Source organism: Carassius gibelio, chromosome A20 (genome assembly GCF_023724105.1).
Source record: "Carassius gibelio isolate Cgi1373 ecotype wild population from Czech Republic chromosome A20, carGib1.2-hapl.c, whole genome shotgun sequence".
Classification (NCBI taxonomy): domain Eukaryota; kingdom Metazoa; phylum Chordata; class Actinopteri; order Cypriniformes; family Cyprinidae; genus Carassius; species Carassius gibelio.
The window spans coordinates 14,218,420-14,239,674 of record NC_068390.1 but is presented as its reverse complement, the minus strand read 5'-3'; the positions used below and the strand labels follow the sequence as shown (position 1 = coordinate 14,239,674).

General features: G+C 36.7%; 1 protein-coding gene across 3 annotated transcripts in view; it reads left to right on the top strand.

Moving 5' to 3' along the window:
* LOC127938683 (disheveled-associated activator of morphogenesis 1) overlaps positions 1-21,255 on the top strand; it is a 79,230-nt gene that overhangs the window by 30,146 nt on the left and 27,829 nt on the right. For all 3 annotated transcript variants that reach the window (XM_052535489.1, XM_052535490.1, XM_052535488.1), the window contains exons 2-3: positions 10,241-10,513; positions 18,373-18,462. In XM_052535489.1, the coding sequence (XP_052391449.1) occupies positions 10,331-10,513; positions 18,373-18,462 (273 nt within the window). In that variant the 5' untranslated portion in view covers positions 10,241-10,330. The remainder of the gene's footprint in view (positions 1-10,240; positions 10,514-18,372; positions 18,463-21,255) is intronic.

Sequence of the window (21,255 nt, the reverse complement as noted above, 5' to 3'; positions counted from 1 at the left end):
TGCTCATCCAAAACATGGGCCACCTTTCCCTCAATGCTTACCATCCACTTTGTGGAAGAGAGAAATTGTTCCCTAAAAAAAAAAAAAAATTACAAATGTTTAAAAGGCAAACACTCAACGAAGTACACTAAAATTCCTCAAAACCTTCTCTTACCAAGCATTATGAGTCTTGGTGTGGCTGGAAGGCTCATGTCTTTCTTGATGGATGCCTTTGTTGAAGCTGTTTTTAAAACACAAAAAGACCTATTATTACTACATGTTTAAAATGCAGCTTAAAAATAAAATTTAATGTATTTCACAATAGACTAGGCCTAATTCGTCTTAAAATAAATATTAACTTTGCTCGAAAAAAAAAAAAAAACATCTGGTTTTTAATCGTAACTCAATACACTCCTCTTTTCTTTTCTTTTTAAACGTTAAGTTTACCTCAGTTTTTAGCCCCAATGCTGAAAAGAAACCGTTAACAGAATCCAGAACCGTGAGCTCTGGCCTCTGCACTGCACTGTTAGTTCCTAATCAAATTCTTAAAGCATACTGTCGACCCAAATGTCAAAAATGAGGAAAAATATAAAAATGACACCGTTTAAATGGAAAAAAACACGATGCTATTACTCAACTAAGTTAGAAGCCAACGTTATTTACTAACTAACTTCGTCTTAATATAACGTTAAGCTTAACTGTGCTCGATAAAAAAATGCTTTTAATCGGTAATTCAATAAAACCACAAAATATTTTTGTAAATAAAACGTTAGGTTTAACTTACCTCAGTTTTTAGCCTCAATGCTGACAAGAAACCGTTAGTCTCCAGACAGAACCGTGAGCTCTGGCCTCGAGCAAAACTTGCGACTGCAAATACACGACGTAACAGTTCCGTGTTGTTAGCGGGGTTAATACAATAAATTCAACTCACAACGTTTTTTTATATATATAAAACATTAGGTTTACCTCATTTTTAGTGCCAATGCTGACAAATGTTAACCTATAAAATTGGGGTGCGGACAACCGCGGGCACACGCAGTCACACACATATTTACCTTGCTTGTTTGCTGTTCTTCCTCTTAAGGGATGAAAAATCTTCGCAAGGTGTCTGTCCTTGGACGCAGCTCTTATTATGTTCTCCGGCATCGTCAGCTGATCACTCTCCTCAGGCAAAACCCTGCACTTGATGGTTCCTAATCTAAATTGTAAAGCAAATCCTGACGATCCAAATAGCGCCAAATAGTCCGTTGTGGTAAATACAGTATCATACTTTATTTTTTAAAAATACAGCAAATCACTGTATTTGGTGTTTAATGTCACAGAAAATTCCCATGATGCAAAGGGAATTACAGTTATGAACTGTAAAGAGAATTTACAGTATTATACTGGTTGATATATGGTAAATAACTGTAAAAATTACAGAAAAGTCTAACAGTGTAAGTTAACAACACAGAGATATTTGAAGCAGTTTACTCATCGCATGCGGTTCCAACACACGATCGTGACCCTTTTTCGTTGGGACTGCATTATCCTTAAGAAATAAACAATGTGCAAATCCGGCGTCAAACTGGGCCTTGTTTGTAAAACAAGCATCTTTGAAATGCAGGGAACAAACACAAACACTTGCACAACTCCGTTGAAGCTCTGTAAAAATAAACTCCATCCACTGGTCCCTTAATGCTGTTTTTTTTTGGTAATCTGTGCAGGGTTTTCTTGCCCTGGCAACCAAAAACACACTTCTTTTGTGACATTTCGCGACGCTCTCGCTCTGATCAGTGAAGTCTGTTGTGCTCTCAGTGCTCTGCTATACGGGAGCGCGCGCTCTTCCGGCAGACGTGCCCTCAGGACCCATATAAGGAAATTCCGCTCCATCTAACGTCACACAGAGCCATACTCGAAAAAAACTTTCCGAAACTTGTGACAAACCGGAAGGAGTATTTTTGGAACAGAAATACTCCTTCAAACATACAACTTAATTTTTGAAACTTTGTCCATGTTTAGCATGGGAATCCAACTCTTTAACAGTATAAAAAACTCAGTATGCATGAAATAGCATTTCACCCCCCCCCCTTAAGTTTCAGAAAGTGTGCACCTTTTAAACCTTTTGTTAACTTTGTGGACTTCAGAGTAGTGGTCGACCAATATTTCACCAAGGATATACCGATATTTGGTATTTTTCAGAAAATCGGCCGATACGTTTTTCCTGCTTGGCTGATGTGGACTTTTATTTTGATGGCGCTGAGAGCATTCTCTCTCTTGTTCGCTGTCATAGTTATCAGTTCTGTCTAATACGGATAGTAGTCTGCTAATAATCAGATAGAGCGGTTAAACAAAGGAATTAATAAATTAATGTATACAGAAAGTATTAAACGATTGCTTTTATATTATTAGTTATAGAAAGGTGAAAGTTATAATACTTTCTCATTTGCAAGTACGCATTTATATAATTTAAACAAATCTTTGAATGACTAATGAAAATTTAATTTCACAAACCTTGCAAACTTAGTCGAATCCAGCTGTGAGATCTTGTGAAGTGTGCATTTTAATCCAGCATGATCACGTGTTCTCTGCGTCTGGCCCTGTGAATTAAATGCTTTAAACTTTAAACTCCTGATTTCAAATTATGCTGCGCTTTATGCATTTGCCCTCACTGTGTGCTGTATGTGAAAAATGATTGTTACCCTGGCTTTATTTGAAAAATATGATTCCTAATACACACAAACTTCCTAAAATACTGAGTACCCTGTTTGTTACAGTGTTTACTTTCTTTTTAATTATATTTTTATTAAACATTTCTTTATTTGTGAAAAATACTTTGTCATCTAAAGTAAAAATGTATTTGTTTATCTGTTGTCAAGTGATTAAAATTTTCTTAAATATGAATAAAGAAAACAATTATATTGGCTTTATATCGGCTATAGCCCCTTTGCTTTCCAAGATATCGGCATCGGCTGTCAAAAAAAAAAAAAAAAAAAACAATATCGGTTGACGACTACTTCACGGTGGAATATTACTCAACAATCCTTGCATCAAAGTGTAGATTTGAAGGACAGTGAGGACTGACATTGATATTTGGACACTTCCATTATTTTACAGTTTTTAGGCTAGGCTAGACTGTATTTCTTTTAGGTGAGAGTTTTTGTGTGTTATCAGTATTTATTGACCATAAAAGCTGGTTTTATCAACTAGGCATCAAGGGTAGACTGTTAATAGACTGTAGCCTGTTAGGTAATGTTGTCATTTGGGACACGTCCATTATTATTTTTGAATAATGAATTTTCACCCCAGAAACGCTCCTTTTGACTCTACATTCAATGAAGTCGTACAAAATCCAGGCAACCAGTATGAACTAACCACAGAGTTATTTAAATATTATTATTTTTATTATTTTTTATTATTATTATTAAAGGGATGTCAATTATGGCAAATGCTGTAGGACTAGTGCTTGAACTTACAGTTTTCTGCTTTGACTGCCACTGTGGCACTGAGGCAGTTGTGACAGTGGTTTTATTTTATTTTATTTTAAACTGTAAATTGTTACAGACATTGTTGGACACTAGGGATTGTAACTTGCACTGCAGCAATTTTGGCAGTGTGTAGTTAATATTTATTTACTAGTGCTTTTTTATTTCATTTCATAAAAACATAACTATAAATTGTTGCAGACTCTGTTTCAGGATTATAAGAGCTTATTCTGCTTTAACTGGATTTTCAGTGTAATCATTGAAAGCTTGTCTTTGTTTGTTATGTTTCCATAGCTCTTATGGTGCTTTATGAAACTAGCCCAAAAGAGGTATTTATTTCACTTGACTGTGCATGCTGCTGTTAACCTGCTAATTTGAGGATCACTTATCATTGCATTTATTTTTTGCTTAATGGTTTGCCTGTTACTTATAAAGCTATATAAAAGACTGACTTATTCTTTGTGGGTTAAATACACAACAGAGAACACAGCCAGATAATTTTTTTCACAGAAAGTCCACCATACTGTATATTACAGTAACATATAATGGCTTGTATATGTTGATGCTTGTTATGCAGTTTAAAGCCTTTTCCTTTTTTGAATTCTACATGTATAATATAAAGTCTTCCCTATCTAATCCGTGCATCACTCCAGCCAAGTTATCTGATTAAGTGCACTTAGTTTTTGCTGAGTAGAAGCTGAGAAGAGAAATGGAAAGATGGATGGAGAGAGAGAAAATAGAAGGCTGAAATGGTAAGACAGAACTGGCCTTGTTTTGTACAGGCTTTTCTCATGGGGTAAAGTCAATGCAACTATATCCTGACACATGGCTCTTATTCCTGTCTATTAACTTTTTCTTTCATATCTCTCTTATTTTGATGACCTGACTGACTGGAATGATGTTTATCTTGATTTACAAACTAACACCAGACACAAAATGTCAGTGCATCTCCACCCTTTGAATGCAGGTGTATTTCGTGGCTTTGTTTTGATAAAGAAGTTTTTTTATTTTATTTTATTGATCGTACATCATATAGGGGTCAAAATGATCTTACAAATGCAATAAATATCATACAGCTGACAACACCGGCTCTATCGAACGAAGCCCCGCCTTCTGAGTAAACCTTTTGGAAAATCAATTTGTGGCAGTCGGTGATGATATTGTGGCAGGCCGCCAAAAATAAAACAATGTATGAGAAACACTGTATATTGAAATATCAGAAGTGTGTTTAAAAATCAAATCACCGTTGTTGGAAAAAAAATTATATTGAAATATATATTGATATTGAATTATTCTCCAGCCCTAAAGCTGAGTCACAATACATACAGCAGTATGTAATGAAATACGTAAAAGGCACACAAACAGCACATTCTATTCAGTGTATACATGCAATATAATGTGAATTAGAGAAAATAGTCAATGGCCACACCTGATAACCATTTTATAACTTCGATTCACTGTCAGTGCTGTTGTAGTTACTCACTACTTGCACATGTGGTTTGAAAGTCTTTAGCATTGTGTTTTTCAAGGAAGATGGACTGTTTCTATGACACTAAAACAACAGAAGCAGTCAAATGGGTGTTGATTCAAATTCATATTCGAACCTAATTACCATTAGTGCCCAGAGGACACAGGAAGAGTGACAGGAGGATGTGTGGTGAGCTGGCAGTAGGGTTGTGCAGAGCTCAGCTGGCTATGTGCGGAATGTGGCCTGTCAGGACAGGCCCACAGAGAAGATAAAATCTCAGCAGGGTCAGAGGTGAGTGAGTTGGAAGATTAATGCAGTCACTGTATTGATATGAACACCAGTGGGCTTACAGTAGCAGTCTACACTAAACTCCTTTGTATAAATCATTCAACAGTACCCCTCTCCATTTTTATTGAAACAAATGAAAGGTGTTAGTAGCCGAAAATGCTTAGTAACTGTGCTTTCTCCTCGTACATTTTTGCCACCAAAAATGTGCTTTTCGATGATGTATATGTATATATAATATATATTTGTAATGTTAGTAATTTAAGTACTTCTGAAATGCTTTTACTTCCTTCGATGGACAGTGTTGTCAAGAGTTAGGGAAGCCACTGTGAAACCGCACAGAGTGCATCAGTTGGGTTCTAGAGGTACTGTTAATTTTCGCCATATGGTAACTGATTTTAAATCTTTAAAGACAGGCCTAATGTGAGCTACAAGATCAATGGCATATGCTTTTGTTGAAGCCACCAGCCTGCATTGTTTCAACTTATATAATCGTATTCAACAGCTGAGTTCCTGCTCGATTCTGCAGAGAATTCTTCACCAATCAGAGAATCGGGATAAGGAAATTGCACAGAAATAACTTTGCTGCATGATGTTGAGTTAGTCTCCGTATACTCTCAAAGTATAATGAAATCAATAGTTTAAGGGTTCTTCGTGCTTCATGGGATGTAGTCTTTGCTCTTGTCTTCTGCACTCTATTATATTACCATAGCTGTGCTTAGCTCTGCTGTTTGTGAAATAGACTGTGAATGCAAAAAATGGTGATCCACCTGACGTGACAAAAGTAAATCTGTTACCGGAAAAGTTACCATTTTCGTTACTATGACAGTAACACTATGCTCTTTTCAAAATAATCAAGTGATAGTGTCACTACTTTTAGCTAGATTCTTCACCGCCTTCCTGTTTATCTTCTTTGGACTCATCTTTCTGGTTGTTCATTTGTTATGTTGTTATGTTGTTGGAAACTGTAAACAATAGGGTTAATGTTTAAAGAATGTAATCTCAAGATAATTAGATTTTTATCGTATTTCTTTTTGAGTTCTGAGTTTTAAGGTTCATTAAATGAAACAATTACAGTCCGATGACCATTTCTAATTCTCCCGGTAGTATTTTTTTGAAGTCTTAAATGTGTCTCCTTAAACACTTAAGACTTTTTGTTCCTGCTCATGTGTCTTCCAGCTAAGCATACCTTGCACTTCAATGGAAATAACAAGGAAGTGATTTACAGTAAACTCTTGACCCCACTGCATTCCCTCTAATGTTGCAGGCACATAATGTACAGCCTTCGTCAGAGTGTTTTGGATCAGCATAAATTAAATATTGCTTAATCATAATCTGTCTGTAAAAGATTAAATGGCAACCCCTACGGCAGTCACGTGGTGGAGCGGGGTTTGTTTTTTGCTCTATGCAAAGCAGTCGGGTCACATGACCGCCTCTGTTGTGTCAGCTGAATAGGAAGAAAGATTATAAGAGATTATATATTGTGTGTCATCAAGTCACAAGTCATCCACATAGTTGGTTTCAGTTTAAAATATGGTTTGTTAAATGGCAATATGTGAATGCAATAAAACTGTGAGTGAATTAAAATATCATGTTAACACTAAAATTATCTCTTTTTTTCTGACAGAACATAATGGACATTTTTTGAGAGGTTGGTTTATTTGCAATTCTCACCTCACTGCTACTTAATGATATAGATTTTAGATTTAGATCAAAATGTAGGCTCCTTATACATACTTGTAAATAAACAGTAATGGAATCATATTAGGATGTTTGAGTACAGGTTATAGCCTTTAGGTTACATAACTGCATAGTGAAACGTTTTGCTGTTTAGTTCTGTGTTTGCAGTAATCTGATATTTGAAAAAAGCACATACGTTTCAACAAGTGATTGTTTCTGTGTTAGTTCTAATACTGGTTTGTGACTTTGCCAAGAAGTAATGTTGCATTAAACACTTCTTAACTAGTATTCTTTTCTTCTTTTCCAGTAAAAAATCTAAATATTATATATTTAAAAACATTTATTTAAAAATCTATGTATATATAATGCACTCATATTCATGGCATATTCTCTGAAAATGAGCCTTATTATCATATACATTACAAATGTTTATCAGTTGAATTGATTTTTTATTTATCCTATTAAATTTTTTCTGAAATACAAAACAGAAATACTGATTATTTTAGCTACATTTTAATAAATAGTGTATTTTTGTTTTTAATGAAAAGATAGTTTTATTTAATTGATCTTTGACTGACTGACACTTGTACAGTATTTGTGTCTGACGACGTGAGAATGTCAGACTTTGTAACAGTTGTTTATTCCCCTTTCGTGAAAATGGAGGTAATTTGTATGTGCAGTGGAGGAATCCTTATTCATTTCACCATCTTTTACTGTTGCCGTTCCAGCCATAACTCCCTTTCTCTGGTCAGGGCCACTTGCAATGCAGCTCTCCAAACACCGCTTTGGAATAAACCACAGCACAGATTTCCAAAAACTGGGCAAGACATTGGAAAAAAACAAAACCCAAAGACAGGCCGGATTGGCCAAATCTGAAGCAAAGTCCAAAACCACACCGTCCATGCTAACTTACAGTAAACACAGACCCTCAGAGTTTGGCACAGAGTGGAATTTCAAAAGGAATGTTGGCTATTTTACAGATTTTGGAGGTTAAAAAAAAATCTTAATCTAACAGAAAATCCTGTTTTCCAGTAAAAGTATAATTTTTTTCATAATAGTAAAATATTTTGAATGAAAACTATTCAATGCAATGACATTTCATAACATTCATTGTATTTTTATTTTCGAATTTCTTCAGTAATATCTTAAAAGCAACGAACAAACAAGCCAAAAATACACACAACCTTCATTAGATTTCTGCTTAAAAGAAAAGAAAAACGAGGTACGAAAAATGTGCTTAATTAACATAACAATAATATTAATTCATATAAAAAATGATATTAAGAAAAAATCTGTTAAACAACTCAGGAATCAATTAAACAATCTTTTAATGCATGTTTAAATATTTTTGCTGTTTAAAACTTTTTTTTGTGTGAACCAACTACTGTATGTCAATTAGTGGCATTCCTCATAACAGAGACACTGATTACTCTCAAGTCAAAGTGTCTTGATGCTAACCTTCTGGTCTAATGTTGTTAAAGGTTATTTTATTATCAGCTTGTAGTCAGCCAGAGTGAGTGTTGTTGGTGTGCCAGCAGTGGTGTAGCGTTTCCTCACTGCAGGTTAAAGGAGTCCAGTCTCACTGTACTGCAAGGCCACAGATCACTTTCACAGGGCACGTGTTTTGATGTTCACCACAGTAGGGAAGTAATGCGTGGTGGCTCGTGATCTTTCGTGGACTGAGGGATGATCTCAGAGTTCACCCAACCAGATCTCTCCTGTCGGTATGCAGGATGTCAGTAAGTGCAACCAGACGCTGACTGCTGGGTGAGGCGAGTAACGACTCAGCTGGATTATTAAAATCTTGATGATGTTGATTTGGGTTGGTGAGATTGAAAGAAGTCTCTTGTGCTCACCAAGGCTGCTTTGGTTGTTATCCTAAGGATGAAACATTCTACGTACAAAGCCTGTTTGAAGTCTACAGTTGCAGTCAGGATTAGGCTGACTCTAATTTCAGGGAGGGGCAGCTGGGAATTCCACTGTGGCAATGGATTTGTGGAGGGTTATTTCATTCAGCTGTACTCCAGCTGTGCCAATATTGGTGACCGACAGGCTGTGAAGGGGCATCGGTGCCAGACTCACCCACTCAAGAGGAGACTTGGCTAGGAATGTCTACATCTCCACCTACATAATTTGAAAACACTTTCTCTCATACACTTTGTTTTTTCTCTTAAGTTCCACATTCTTTATTTTTTCCTAGAATAATCCTCAATCTTCTTCTGTCAGGGTTTTATCGGGAAGTCTTGGACATTTTCCCACAGTGTGTTTCTTAGTGACCTCAGGGCAGCCATCTGTGATCAGAATCATCTACTGTGGCCCACAGGGCAAACGGTTTTTCCACTTTTTCAGCGCTGAAATGCCTCACAGGTGTTTGCTCACACCTGCATGTCTGTACGTCTCTCTAAGGCAGAGAATCTGGCTGGTTTTGTAGATTCAGTGACCGTGGTGTTCATTGCTCTGAGTCCGACCATGTGTTATTTGTTTGTGGTTCCACACCCAAATGCAAAGCTGTAAAGACAGCTGATGCACCTTCTGCTGCAGGGCTTGAGTGGCATATGTTTCTACACAGCGAAATTTGTTATATATTCTTACACCAGTTGTTTATTTTGGGAAAGTGTGTCAAACATAAGAGGCTACTCTTGGATTATTGAGGTTATTATATGGCAATATGTTTATCTGTTGTGAATTAAAATACATTTTATTTTATGGTGGCATAAAGTCAAAAATGTCAGGCTGATGCAACATAATAAGGGTGAAAAAACTAATTGAAAAATACAATTAAAATAGTTATAATGAAAAATAATAAATGTTATGAAACAATACAAAAATTACATAAAATTACTGATATTGGCAGGTGTTTTAATTTATTTATTGTAAACAAATTTATTGTGACTTATTTGTCATTGACCCAATCAAGTGACTTAACCTGCGGTCTTTGTCTTCTCAATTTTCATATTTGGATCTTAAAAAAGGTTTTTTATTTTTGTTTGTGGTCACTGGAACCCAGAATTTCTTTCTATTGTCCTAAATATAGATGTGGCCCGACACATGTGGATGTGTTAATTTGCACAGCCTCTGTAATGCTATGTAGGAAGAGATGCATTGTGGTCCATAGTCACTCCTGTGATGTGGTTAGTTGGAATGAGCCAATCTGATGATTACATGCACGTTATGTGACTACTTGTGGTGTTGCCTAGGCCTAGTAGAGTTGTACTGGGTTGAAGTCTTGATTTAGAGTTTTAGATGAAGCAGAACTGTTAGATCCTCAGTTTGTTGCCTGGACTTTATCAAGGCTGATGAAAGTCTTTATCCTGAGAAATGATGTCATGTCTTGACAAAAGTTTCTTTTTATGTTTTTTCACAGGGCTGAGTGACCCAAGCGTAGCCCTCAGCTGGGGGAGGACCACCACTCTCTCATTCCCATCATCCCTTGAGTCCCCACTCCGAAGGAGCCATGGCACCACGGAAACGCGGAGGCGGAGGCCATGGCATGTCCTTCTTCTTTTGCTGCTTTCAGAGCAGTGACCACCCAGAGATCACCTACCGTCTGCGGGAGGACTTCGCCCTGCAGGCCATGGAGCCCGCACTGCCCCTCCCCAGCTATGACGAGCTGGACGCCATGTTCTCAGAGCTGGTGGTAGGTGCCAACGCTTAACATTTCTGCACAGTTTTATGTCTATTATTTTTTAAATGTAATTTATTGTGGAAGCAGTAAAACTGTTTTTTTTTCAAGATTGTGTAATGAAAAGAAATTTGAAAAACAACATTTATTTGTAATAGAAATCTTTGGTAGCATCATGAATGTGTTTGCTGTCATTTTTAGGCAAATTTAATGCCGTGTTGCTGAATACATTTATATATTTTATTTTGTTTAAAAAAGTCTCATTGACCTCACACCTGGACATTTTATTTTGTTTTATTTTATTTTATTTTATTAGCTCTGGTTATCACCACACTAATATTTTGATTTGTTGATTACAGAGTTAAGTAATGAACCAAACCATAATTTTCCATATACTCAGACCCTCCTTGTTTTCGCTCTGATTAAGTGTAATTAAAGAGCTGTAATTGATCCATCAAATGTGTTGTCTTTAATCCTTGCTTGAATAGAAATCGCAGCAGAGGCGTGCTGCAGTCTCTGCCTCTCTCAGTCTCTGCCTCTCTCCTCTTTTACTCCTTCATCTCTGCCAGCTTCCACTTTGCACATCAATGGGTCCCATTGAGTGGCCTTGTGTGTTAGACTGCACTGCAGAGCAATTGCTTGTTTTTGGTCTGACCTGCTCTTAACCTCTCTTTCCCTGTACTTGGGTCTGAATTGACTTACAGCACAAAGCAGCAGCAGTTGCTCTCTTTTCACAGCCCTCACAGGAAGATTTCATGCTCTCAGCACGTGCCGTTCTAGCAAATTATGTTGAGTTTGTAAACGAGTGTTGCGTAACTGGCAACCTGCCTGCTTAATCACACGTTGTTTTTCAAGAAAAGTTATATTCTCATTTTGTAGAAGATACCTGGGTAATTATTTGAAAAACTGTAGCTGACATTTATTGTGTTTATTTGGAGGTTATTATGCAAATGTAGCTTAATGTCAGAGTTTGGCGCAGTCTTTTTACAAATTCATCATATTCAGCACACTGAGCACATTAGAATTACAAAAATATGCTCAGAACAAAGGGGCTTTTCAGGATTAAATGAAAACAATGAGCTACATGAAGGGAGTTTCCATGTGATTTAGCCATGATGTCTTTTTTCATAGAATTAGAATTATTTGTGTGTTACTGGCCCCAGATAGGACATTTGAGACTCAACCAAAAATTATTACATTTAATCCTTTAATGGCATCGATTTAATAATGTAATTCTGTCATTATTTACTCACCCTCATTTTTTTCCAAACCTTCATAAAAAAAATTGTAGATAAAAAAATTTTGGCTACTGGTTGCTCTTTATTATACAATTACAATACATGTAGGCATAGAAAGACCATAAAAATATCACAAAAGTTGTTAACATGATTTATGCATTATGTAAGGATGTAACGATTCACTCAACTCACGATTCGATTAATGATTTTGATTTCACAATTCGATTTTCTCACGTTTTTTTTTTTTTTTTTTTTTTTTACAAAATGGTATTGATTGCATACAGTAAATGAAAAGGTGTAATTTTATAAGGCTTTTTCTTCATTTTCTTTGTGAAACTGAAATATAACAAAACTAAATTGAAATTTTAAAACAAACCCCAAATCAAACATGTAGAGACGTGGCATACAGTTGTGTAAGTTACACAAATAAAATAAATACAGTATCTTAATATGAACAAACTAAGGCTTTGTCTGCGCTCTTTCCATTTAAAATTAGAGGCCACCACTGGATTTTAATCATGATCCAAACAAAGATGCAGCATACATGCAGCATGAGTAGTTTTTACTCTAAATTAGACTCTAGATAATTTGGAAATTTGAAGAAAGAACAGAATGGTCTGACTTTCATTTTGTGAATCTGTACTACATAAAACATATATGAACTAAACAACAAGTGAGCTGAATGAGACACAGATTCACTCAGCAATGATACAGTGTTTCCTGGGTTACCACTGTAAACAAAGCTGAGCTGTGCTTATAAAAACTACTTTAATGTGCATTGTTGAGAGGCAAGATGAAAAGAAAATACCACGTAAAGTTTTCTAAAGATAGTCAGTTCCCCTCAGAGATACATTCATAGAAACTCCTGCTCCAATTGTATAGCGATTTGTTTGGCTTCTCAAGCGATTAGAATCATCACATATTTAATTTAAATTTTTTTATTTAAACATCAGCGCATTGCATAAAACATAAAAAAAAAAATCCTTTCCATCTTGTGTTCAAGAAAACAAAAGAATTGCTTCCCGGGAAACTAACACAAATTATAATTAATACAAATGAGACTTGGTACAACCAGGAAAGCCTAAGTAGCTTGTAGCTAACAATAACAAATGCTGTCATATTATCTTGCATTTGTACACATAAAAATTTTAAGCACTATCTAAGATTTTATGCACATCTTGGCATTTCCATTCAGCTTTTTTATTTGATGTTCCAAAATGCTTATAAAAGAATATTGATGGTAACAGCTATCAAAATTGTATGGAATTACGGATTGGATGCTATTGAGCTAGCCGGACACTACACGCTCCGGACAGATAGGTCAGCAGATGAGTCAGGCAAGACCAGAGGCGACAGATTGTGCATTTATGTTAACAAAGCTTGGTGTACGAACTCTGTCATTGTTGGAAGACACTGCTCAGCCAACCTAGAGTTTCTCATGGTTAAGTATAGACATTTTTATCTGCCACGGGAGTTCACTTCCACCATTATAACTGCATCTTATATTCCACTAGATGCTAATGCCAAGCTTGCTATGAACGAACTGCATAAGGCCACTAGTAAACATTAGACTGCTCACCCAGAGGCTGCTTGTATTGTAGCTTAAAGACAGTGCTCCCCAAATTACATCATCATGTTTCCTGCCACACTAGAGGAGACAAAACTTTGGATCATGTTTACACAAACATTGATGGAGCTTACATCGCGACCCCCCTCCCCCACCAGGGACAGTCTGATCACCTTTCTTTAGCCCCTTTCACACTGCCATTCCGGCAAATACATGGGTAAAGTGTTCCTGTAATTGTTCCCGGGTTGCTAGATTTGGCACTTTCACACTGCCAGTGATGACCCGGTATATGTGCGTGCTTTCACACACAACCCTTGAAGATCCTGTAATGGCACGTGACATCAGCGTGTGACGTGTAATGTAGGAGTCGAGAACGCTAGGCATGTTATACTTTCACTGAAGCAAGCGAACGATCTCGGCATCAGCGCGGAAAGTGAGGAACTAACTGATCTCTGCTTCATTACAGTTTGCACATATGTTTTCGTCGCGAATGTTGATCTTCCTTCAAAACAGCCGGTAAAAGACTCGCGCGATAACGTGCGTCAGCACTTCGATACGGAATTAGATCTGGCTTTTGTTTACACAGTGCTAGTCCCGGGTCGAACCCCGCAATGTTACTAGGTCCCCGACCCGGGCTCGATTCGGTAATCAATTCCGGGACGTGGTTGCTTTCACACAGAAGGCGACCCGGCAATGTTCCGGAAATATTGCGGGTCCGACGTGCAGTGTGAAAGGGGCTTTTGTTTCTCAGCCCTAAGTATTCACCCCACATCAACTGTGTGAAGCCATCAGTGAGGACCATCAAAGTGTGGCCAACCGGAGCATACTCTTTACTTCAGGAGTAAACAGCACATTCTACCAAATTTCTCCTTTTGAGTCCTACAGAACCAAAAAGTTTGGAGCAAAATAAGGATGAATAAATAATGAGATTTCAAATGAAATATAACTTTAACATCTGTATAAAGCATGAAGGCATAGTTAATACTGTATTCGTTAATACTGTACACTTCAACTATTTCCATTGATGTCATTTGAGGTATCCAACTGTATTATCCATTAGAGTTCAAATTAGGGATGTCAAATTTCGATTATTTCCATGATCGATCGTCGTTTAAATTAACGATCAATTAATCGATTAATCGTTAACCATAATACTGCAAAATGTGTCTATTGCAGGCACGCAGTCAGCGGTATGACAGGATGTGCAAAAGCCACACACACACACAAAACGCTTTCTCACTTGAATTAAAGAGGTTTTAGTCTGAATAAAATGCTAGTAGCAGGATTATAAAATGAATAGATGCGATTATGATCATTTGATAAAATGAAGAGAGCGCGCCATACTTTTGAGGTCATTTTACTTTGTTGACAGTTTCCAATCCCGCACGGAGAGCGCTGAACGCGCATCTTTAAATGGTTTTGTGGTGCTCGTTGTTGTATTTTAAAGCACAATTGCAATGTTTTCAACTGACATTATTGTATAAAATTATCCGAAATGTGGAGCGCGTGTGACTGCGCTGCACATTAAGTGAACTACATCGGCGCTGCTGCACCAAAACACAGTTGCTCACATTAATTTGATCCTGCTGGATTCTGTCCTAGAAAATGTCAGATTTTTAAAAATCCGGCATACAGCGCATTAGATCGTGACAGTGCAGTGTGACGATGCAGACGAGGATGAGCGAGCGCGGCTTTGGCTAGATTTATTTGGAGGTTATTGCTCATGTCTCATTCGGCACATTCGGCACAAATCAAAATGTTTCCATATTCGCAATGTATTTGAATGTTAAACTATTATTTATAATGTAAACTAGGCTTGTACTTAACACGCATTCGCATATAGACGGAAAAGATGATCCTCTTCATATGAGCAAAAACGTCCTTGGAACAGCAGAGAGGACCGGTATACTACGGTCTATTTAAACTGAATGCTCCAGGAATGTGTCGGTCACATGCACCTATTAATCGCTGTTTTGAATCCAGCAATTATTTATTTAGAAATGATAAGATCTGATTATGACAAGTGTGGTATAAAAGCTTTGTTTATTAGAGGAATAATAGGTTAACTGGAAAATGTTACATCGCGACCATGCTTTTGGACCCCATAGTCTTCATTTACGCGGCTTTGTTCTGGTTTGCCGGTTGGTCACGAATTTCCACAAATTCAGTATATTTAGGCATTGTTTCTTTTCCTAAATCTTCATAGTCTAACCCTCTAATTTCCCAGGTTTATTTTATTATCTTTCGCTTTTAATAACTGTTTTCGCATCTCTTACTGTGGTAAACATGGGAAGGGAAATTAAAGATTTCATGAATTAAGAATTCGTTCGATTTATTAATTTGTTCCCTTATTTCACTTAAATCATGGGTTATTTAGGGAACAAAATTAATGAAACATGGACAATTGCCACATTAATAATTCGTAGGAATGAATTAACAAGTTGTAGGAATGAATAGACTACCTGTCCTGTGTCCCGCAGCCCTGCAAAGCGCACGATATAAAACAGTTATCTGATTAAATGATTAGTAACTACATTTCTATTGCATTTAATGTTGAAGAACTTTTATGTTGTTTCTATTTTAATGTACTTTAAAGTTTAAATCACATTAAAAGCTTAATTTGTACATTGTGAATGAATGATGATGCTTTTATATATCGTCACCGTCACTCACAGCCGCTCGCACGTGTTGAGTGCGCATGAGCCGCACGCAGCCCAACATTGAATCGGTTAACCGACCATCGATAGCCTTAATCGATTGCATCTCTTATCGACAATTAATCGATCATCGATTAATCGTTGACATCCCTAGTTCAAATCTAATTTAATCAAGAGTTGATTTGACAGCTTCATCACTTACTGTACAGACTACAATAGAGAGTTTATGTTGTACAGTGGACGTTTTCCTCATGAGTGCTGAAAGGTTTGCTTTAGTGTTGTAGAGCAATGATGGATTGATGCACACAGCCTAGACTTTAATGTTTGCTCTGAAGCTAAATGCTGGAGCTTGATGTGGCATGTTGGGTTCAGATAAGGCAAGGTGTGGTTTTCTGCATGAATGGAACATCCTGGTTGTAGTCTGGCTGTCCTTGACTGTAACAAAACACTGTACACATTTGTTTTGTATGCGTATATGCCAGGGATGTCTAGACTTAGTGCTGACTGTGCAGCTTGTTTCCGCTAAAGGCTGGGGGATTCACAGGAAGATAAGGGATGGAAGAGACACCAGGCCGGATAAGAGGAACAGCAGCTTTTCCCTGTGGAGCATCAGGAACATCACTGTCACCAAGAACTGCCTGACAGATCGCTGTGTAGTGTTACATGCAGTGATTTACAGTGAGAGATGTGCGCTGAGAGGCGTTTTTATTAGGTTCTGCTGCTGAAATGGGCAGGTTGATGGTGGATCTATTCCTTGAATGTGATCCAGTTCAGTTGGTAGAGTTCACAATCAATCAACTTTGACTGATGAAACTATGTACTTTTCCACTTTCATCTTCTCTAAGATTTTCATAGGATTTGGGTCGAACCCAAAACATTTCTCTTTCATTTAGCTAGTTCAGTTCAGTTGGAAACAAATTGGTCAGCATGCTCAAAACAATGCAGCCTTCATGTTTTTAATGCTTAAATGAAACCAACACATGAAAATCTGCATTTAGTAGACTGCTAGCTTTATTGAACGATTTATATTATGTAAAAAAAAGTTTGGGTTCATTATGATTAATATTCTACAATAAGGATGCAATAATTGATCAAAAGGGATAGTAAAGACATTTATAATAAACATTATATTTATAAATGTATCATAGTTTCCACAGAAATATTAAGCAGCACATTGTTTTCAATACTGATCATTCCAAGAAATGTTTTTAGAGCAGCAAATCAGCATCATCATAATATATTAGAATGATTTCTGAAGGATCATGTGACACTGGAGATTAGACCAATGATGCTGAAAATTCATTTGAAAATATATTAAAATAGAAATATTTTATGTTAAATTGTAATAAATCACAATACAGTATTACTATTTTAACTTTATTTTGATCAAATAAAAGCATAAGAGACTTCTTTCAAAAACATTTCCGAAAAATCTTACAGACCCCAAATATAAAAACAACAACAACAAAAAAAGCCTCAGCATTTTACATAAATCAACAGAGTGGCTATAGGAGGCTATGGAAAAAATCTTGCAGTGTGTCTGGAGGACAGCAGAGAGCTTTGTAAAGGGACATTTAGAAAGGGAACACCACCCTCATGTCACAAAATATTCTTTCTGATTGTACACTGATTTAGTTGTTTGCTTAAGTGAATGGATTTCTCTCCCATATACATTGTAATATGAATATTTTCATTTGTGTATGCGTACAAGTGGGAATTCACTATTGAATCATCAGTTTGCACTTTGCATGGGACTCCCATGTCGAGAGCAGCTTACAAACAAACCAGTTCTTTCTCTGTGGAAACCCACACCCACTTTGAGGACGAACCACAACACAGTGATTGTTGAGGTGAACTGCTATTATAAGGACAAAACAAAAGGAAATTACAATTGGCTAAAGTTTATATGTAGGCCTTTCGTTGCCAAAGCCATTGATTGTTCAGTCATCAGTCGTTCAGAGTTTACAGATGGTTTTGGGCAGAATTCCCAGCTAGCTGTAATACATTTGAATTGAATTTGAGGCACTCCACAGAATGCTGAATTGGTCAGAAAGAGGAAATTTACTGATTTCAGCATAATCACAGAGTTTTAATAGAAATATTTAATGCACACTAAAAAGATAAAAGACATTAAATCTACACTTACAAAAGTTGCAGTCCAAATCACCACTAACTCTGTCTGCTGTCACAGACGTTTTGTTCTCTTTCTGTCGATTTCCTCTGTGTCCTCTCTGCCGATTGGTGGAAGCACTTGTGGGTAAAGAGAAAGCTGCAAAAAAACATTCTGTGGTTTCCTTATGCTGTTATCAATGGTTTGTGGCTGGATATTGACCCTGTCTCTAGGGATTTACAGTTTGTTTTTGCCATATCCAGGTTCTAAAATCTCTCTTTTTTTTATCCCTATCATTTCAGGATGAGCTGGACCTCACAGAGAAGCACAGAGAGGCCATGTTTGCCTTACCAGCAGAAAAGAAATGGCAGATATACTGCAGCAAGAAGAAGGTTAGAGCTCTCCAACATTAGGTCATTGTGTGTGTGTTTGGGTGGGTGGTTGGATGGATGGATGGGATTTTTACCCTCTCATCCTCGGTCGAAGGTTCAGTGCACCAGATTACAGTCAAATTCTGTCAGAATGGTGTTTAAACATCTCGTATATCAAGGTGTTTAACAAAGTGCCTTTCCGTCTGAAAGAAACAGGATTCTGAGTTAATGCATCTTATCTCCACTTTCTGATTTAAAAATAGCTAATCTATTAATGTTTCCATTAATCTTTTCATTGTCAGTTAAGTTTCGGCAGAGATTTTGGATAAGTGGACATGTTAGACTTATTAAAGACAAAATAAAGAGACTTTCTCTGGCACTATGTTCTTAAAAGATGATTTCAAACCAAAGCGACCTACAGTAAAATATTGCATGCTGATCTTCAGGATACCCTGTTCGTTGTTTGGCAGTGTTTACATCAGCCTTTTTTCTTAGGCGTTACTTTCATACTTTCATTCTGCTGTATTGATACATAACTATGAACGACAAAGACAAGACATAGTGACAAACTTTCAGAAGGCTCTCAAGATGACTTACAGTGAATTTATTATAAAGACAAAATGTTAAACAACTATAAAACAAGACATTTCATATTTTAATTCCCACTGTATTGAAAAACCTGGATAATATGTGGTAACTTAATTTCAAAAGTGTGATTTCTAGACCTGGAAAAAAATCATGTCAAGTAATAAAATCTTAGAAATTGAGAGGAAAACATACTTTTAAAAGTCCTTATGCCTAATCCTTACTCGGTTATTCACAAATGACTAAAAACGTCATAAGGGCCTATGAATATTAGTGTGAATTTGTAGTGAAAAGGTTAGCCTTGGGCCATTGAGCCACTTTTGAGTAGTGCTAGATGATGAGTTCATTAACTTTAAGCAAAGGTTACAGTCTTGATTAGTTTGCGATAGCAAGAAAGGAATTTACTGTGTCCATGTTGTATTTTGCTTAACGTGAGGCCATCGCATGGGTTATCACCATGTGATTCTGTCAGTTTCCTCATGCGTAATGTTTTTTTAACAAGCAAATCCTGTTTTATGAAATCACACTTATTCATTTTTACTGGATACCACTGTATGTTTAGGTATGCAGGAAACAGTGAGGCCAATACCATTTATCATTCATGACCTAATGGAGCTCAGAGAGCAGAGAAACACCAGTGTGAATCTGAGTTCATTAATGACATCAAACCCTCTATGATGCCACAAACATAAGCCCTGCCAGACGTTTCTTCTGATGTGAATCCATGTGTTTGATTCGAGACAGCATGAGCACTGAAACATGACGCACATACACAGACACAGACAGTGGGGGGTCGGTGGTTAACTGCCGGTGATGTGATATCAATAATACAGTCAGGGTGATAGAAAGCACAGTGCAGGTGTATAAACTGCAGGCACTTTGATTGTTCTTAGTTAAATGTTCACACTGAAGCATAAAGACCCAGTGACTCAGTAATGGTTAATAACATTTGTTCTATAAGTATGCGTGCGCATAGCATGAATACAATCTGTATTTGTCATGCTGGCATTGTCATGTGACATACAACGTCAGCCGCTGTTCTCTGAAATGTACCTCCTCTGCGACTGTAAAATGTTGGTCAGAAGTGCACTTCAGAATCTCAGTGGAAGCAGCATGTCAACTAGGTATTCATGAATTTATGAATTCTACTTATTTGGAGATATTAATCATTTGTTGTACGGCTTTTTGCACACACTCTATTTGGACATAGAGAGTATGTTGCATGGGAAAGTGTGATTGTCAAACCATTTCATGGTGCTTTCAATAGGTATATACCATATTTTCCGGACTATAAGTTGCACTTTTTTTTATAGTTTGGCTGGTCCTGCGACTTATAGTCAAGTGCGACTTATTTATCAAAATTAATTTGACATGAACCGAGAGAAATGAACCAAGAGAAAACATTACCGTCTACAGCCGCGAGAGGGCGCTATGTGCGGCTCAGAGCTCCTGTAGTCTACACTGAGCAGCATATAGCGCCCTCTCGCGGCTGTAGACGGTAATGTTTTCTCTTGTTTCTTGGTTCTAAATAAATGCGACTTATAGTCCAGTGCAACTTATGTATGTTTTTTTCCTCATCATGACGTATTTTTGGACTGATGCGACTTATACTCAGGTGCGACTTATAGTCCGAAAAATACGGTACAAAATTTGATATTCTGTATATTACCAAAAAGCTGATAATTGATTTATGTTATGATGATAACATGAATGGTCGATATTATGAATCTGTATTTTAAAAAAAAGAGAGAAAATTAAAACAGTATTGTTATATATACATAGTAACTCACTCTGACATGCTCTTTTGTAATCCGAACCTCTTTGATCTAAAATATAGTTTTTAAGTTGACATTTTCAGGAATTTAACAACATATTTACATGTTCACGGTTCTATGATTAAGGGTCACATGACATGCAGGTAAGCAAATAAAATATTTATTTTGAAGTGTTTTATTTTGAGTTGTTTTGATTTTTTATTGTATATATATTTTTTAAATATACATTATAATTTTAACACAATAACTTTTGTTGACCACATTGAGGAGGTCACGATTTCTGAACTATAGTTTAAGCTTGCCATGATCTATCTCTATCTCTTAGATATTGCTAGATGTATCTGAATTTGTAAGGTGGAACCAAAAAATTATCTGACACTGGCTTATATTATTAATAATGATGTCTAATACAGTTTTTTTTAAGCAGATATTGTCTGATAAATGACATAGTTGC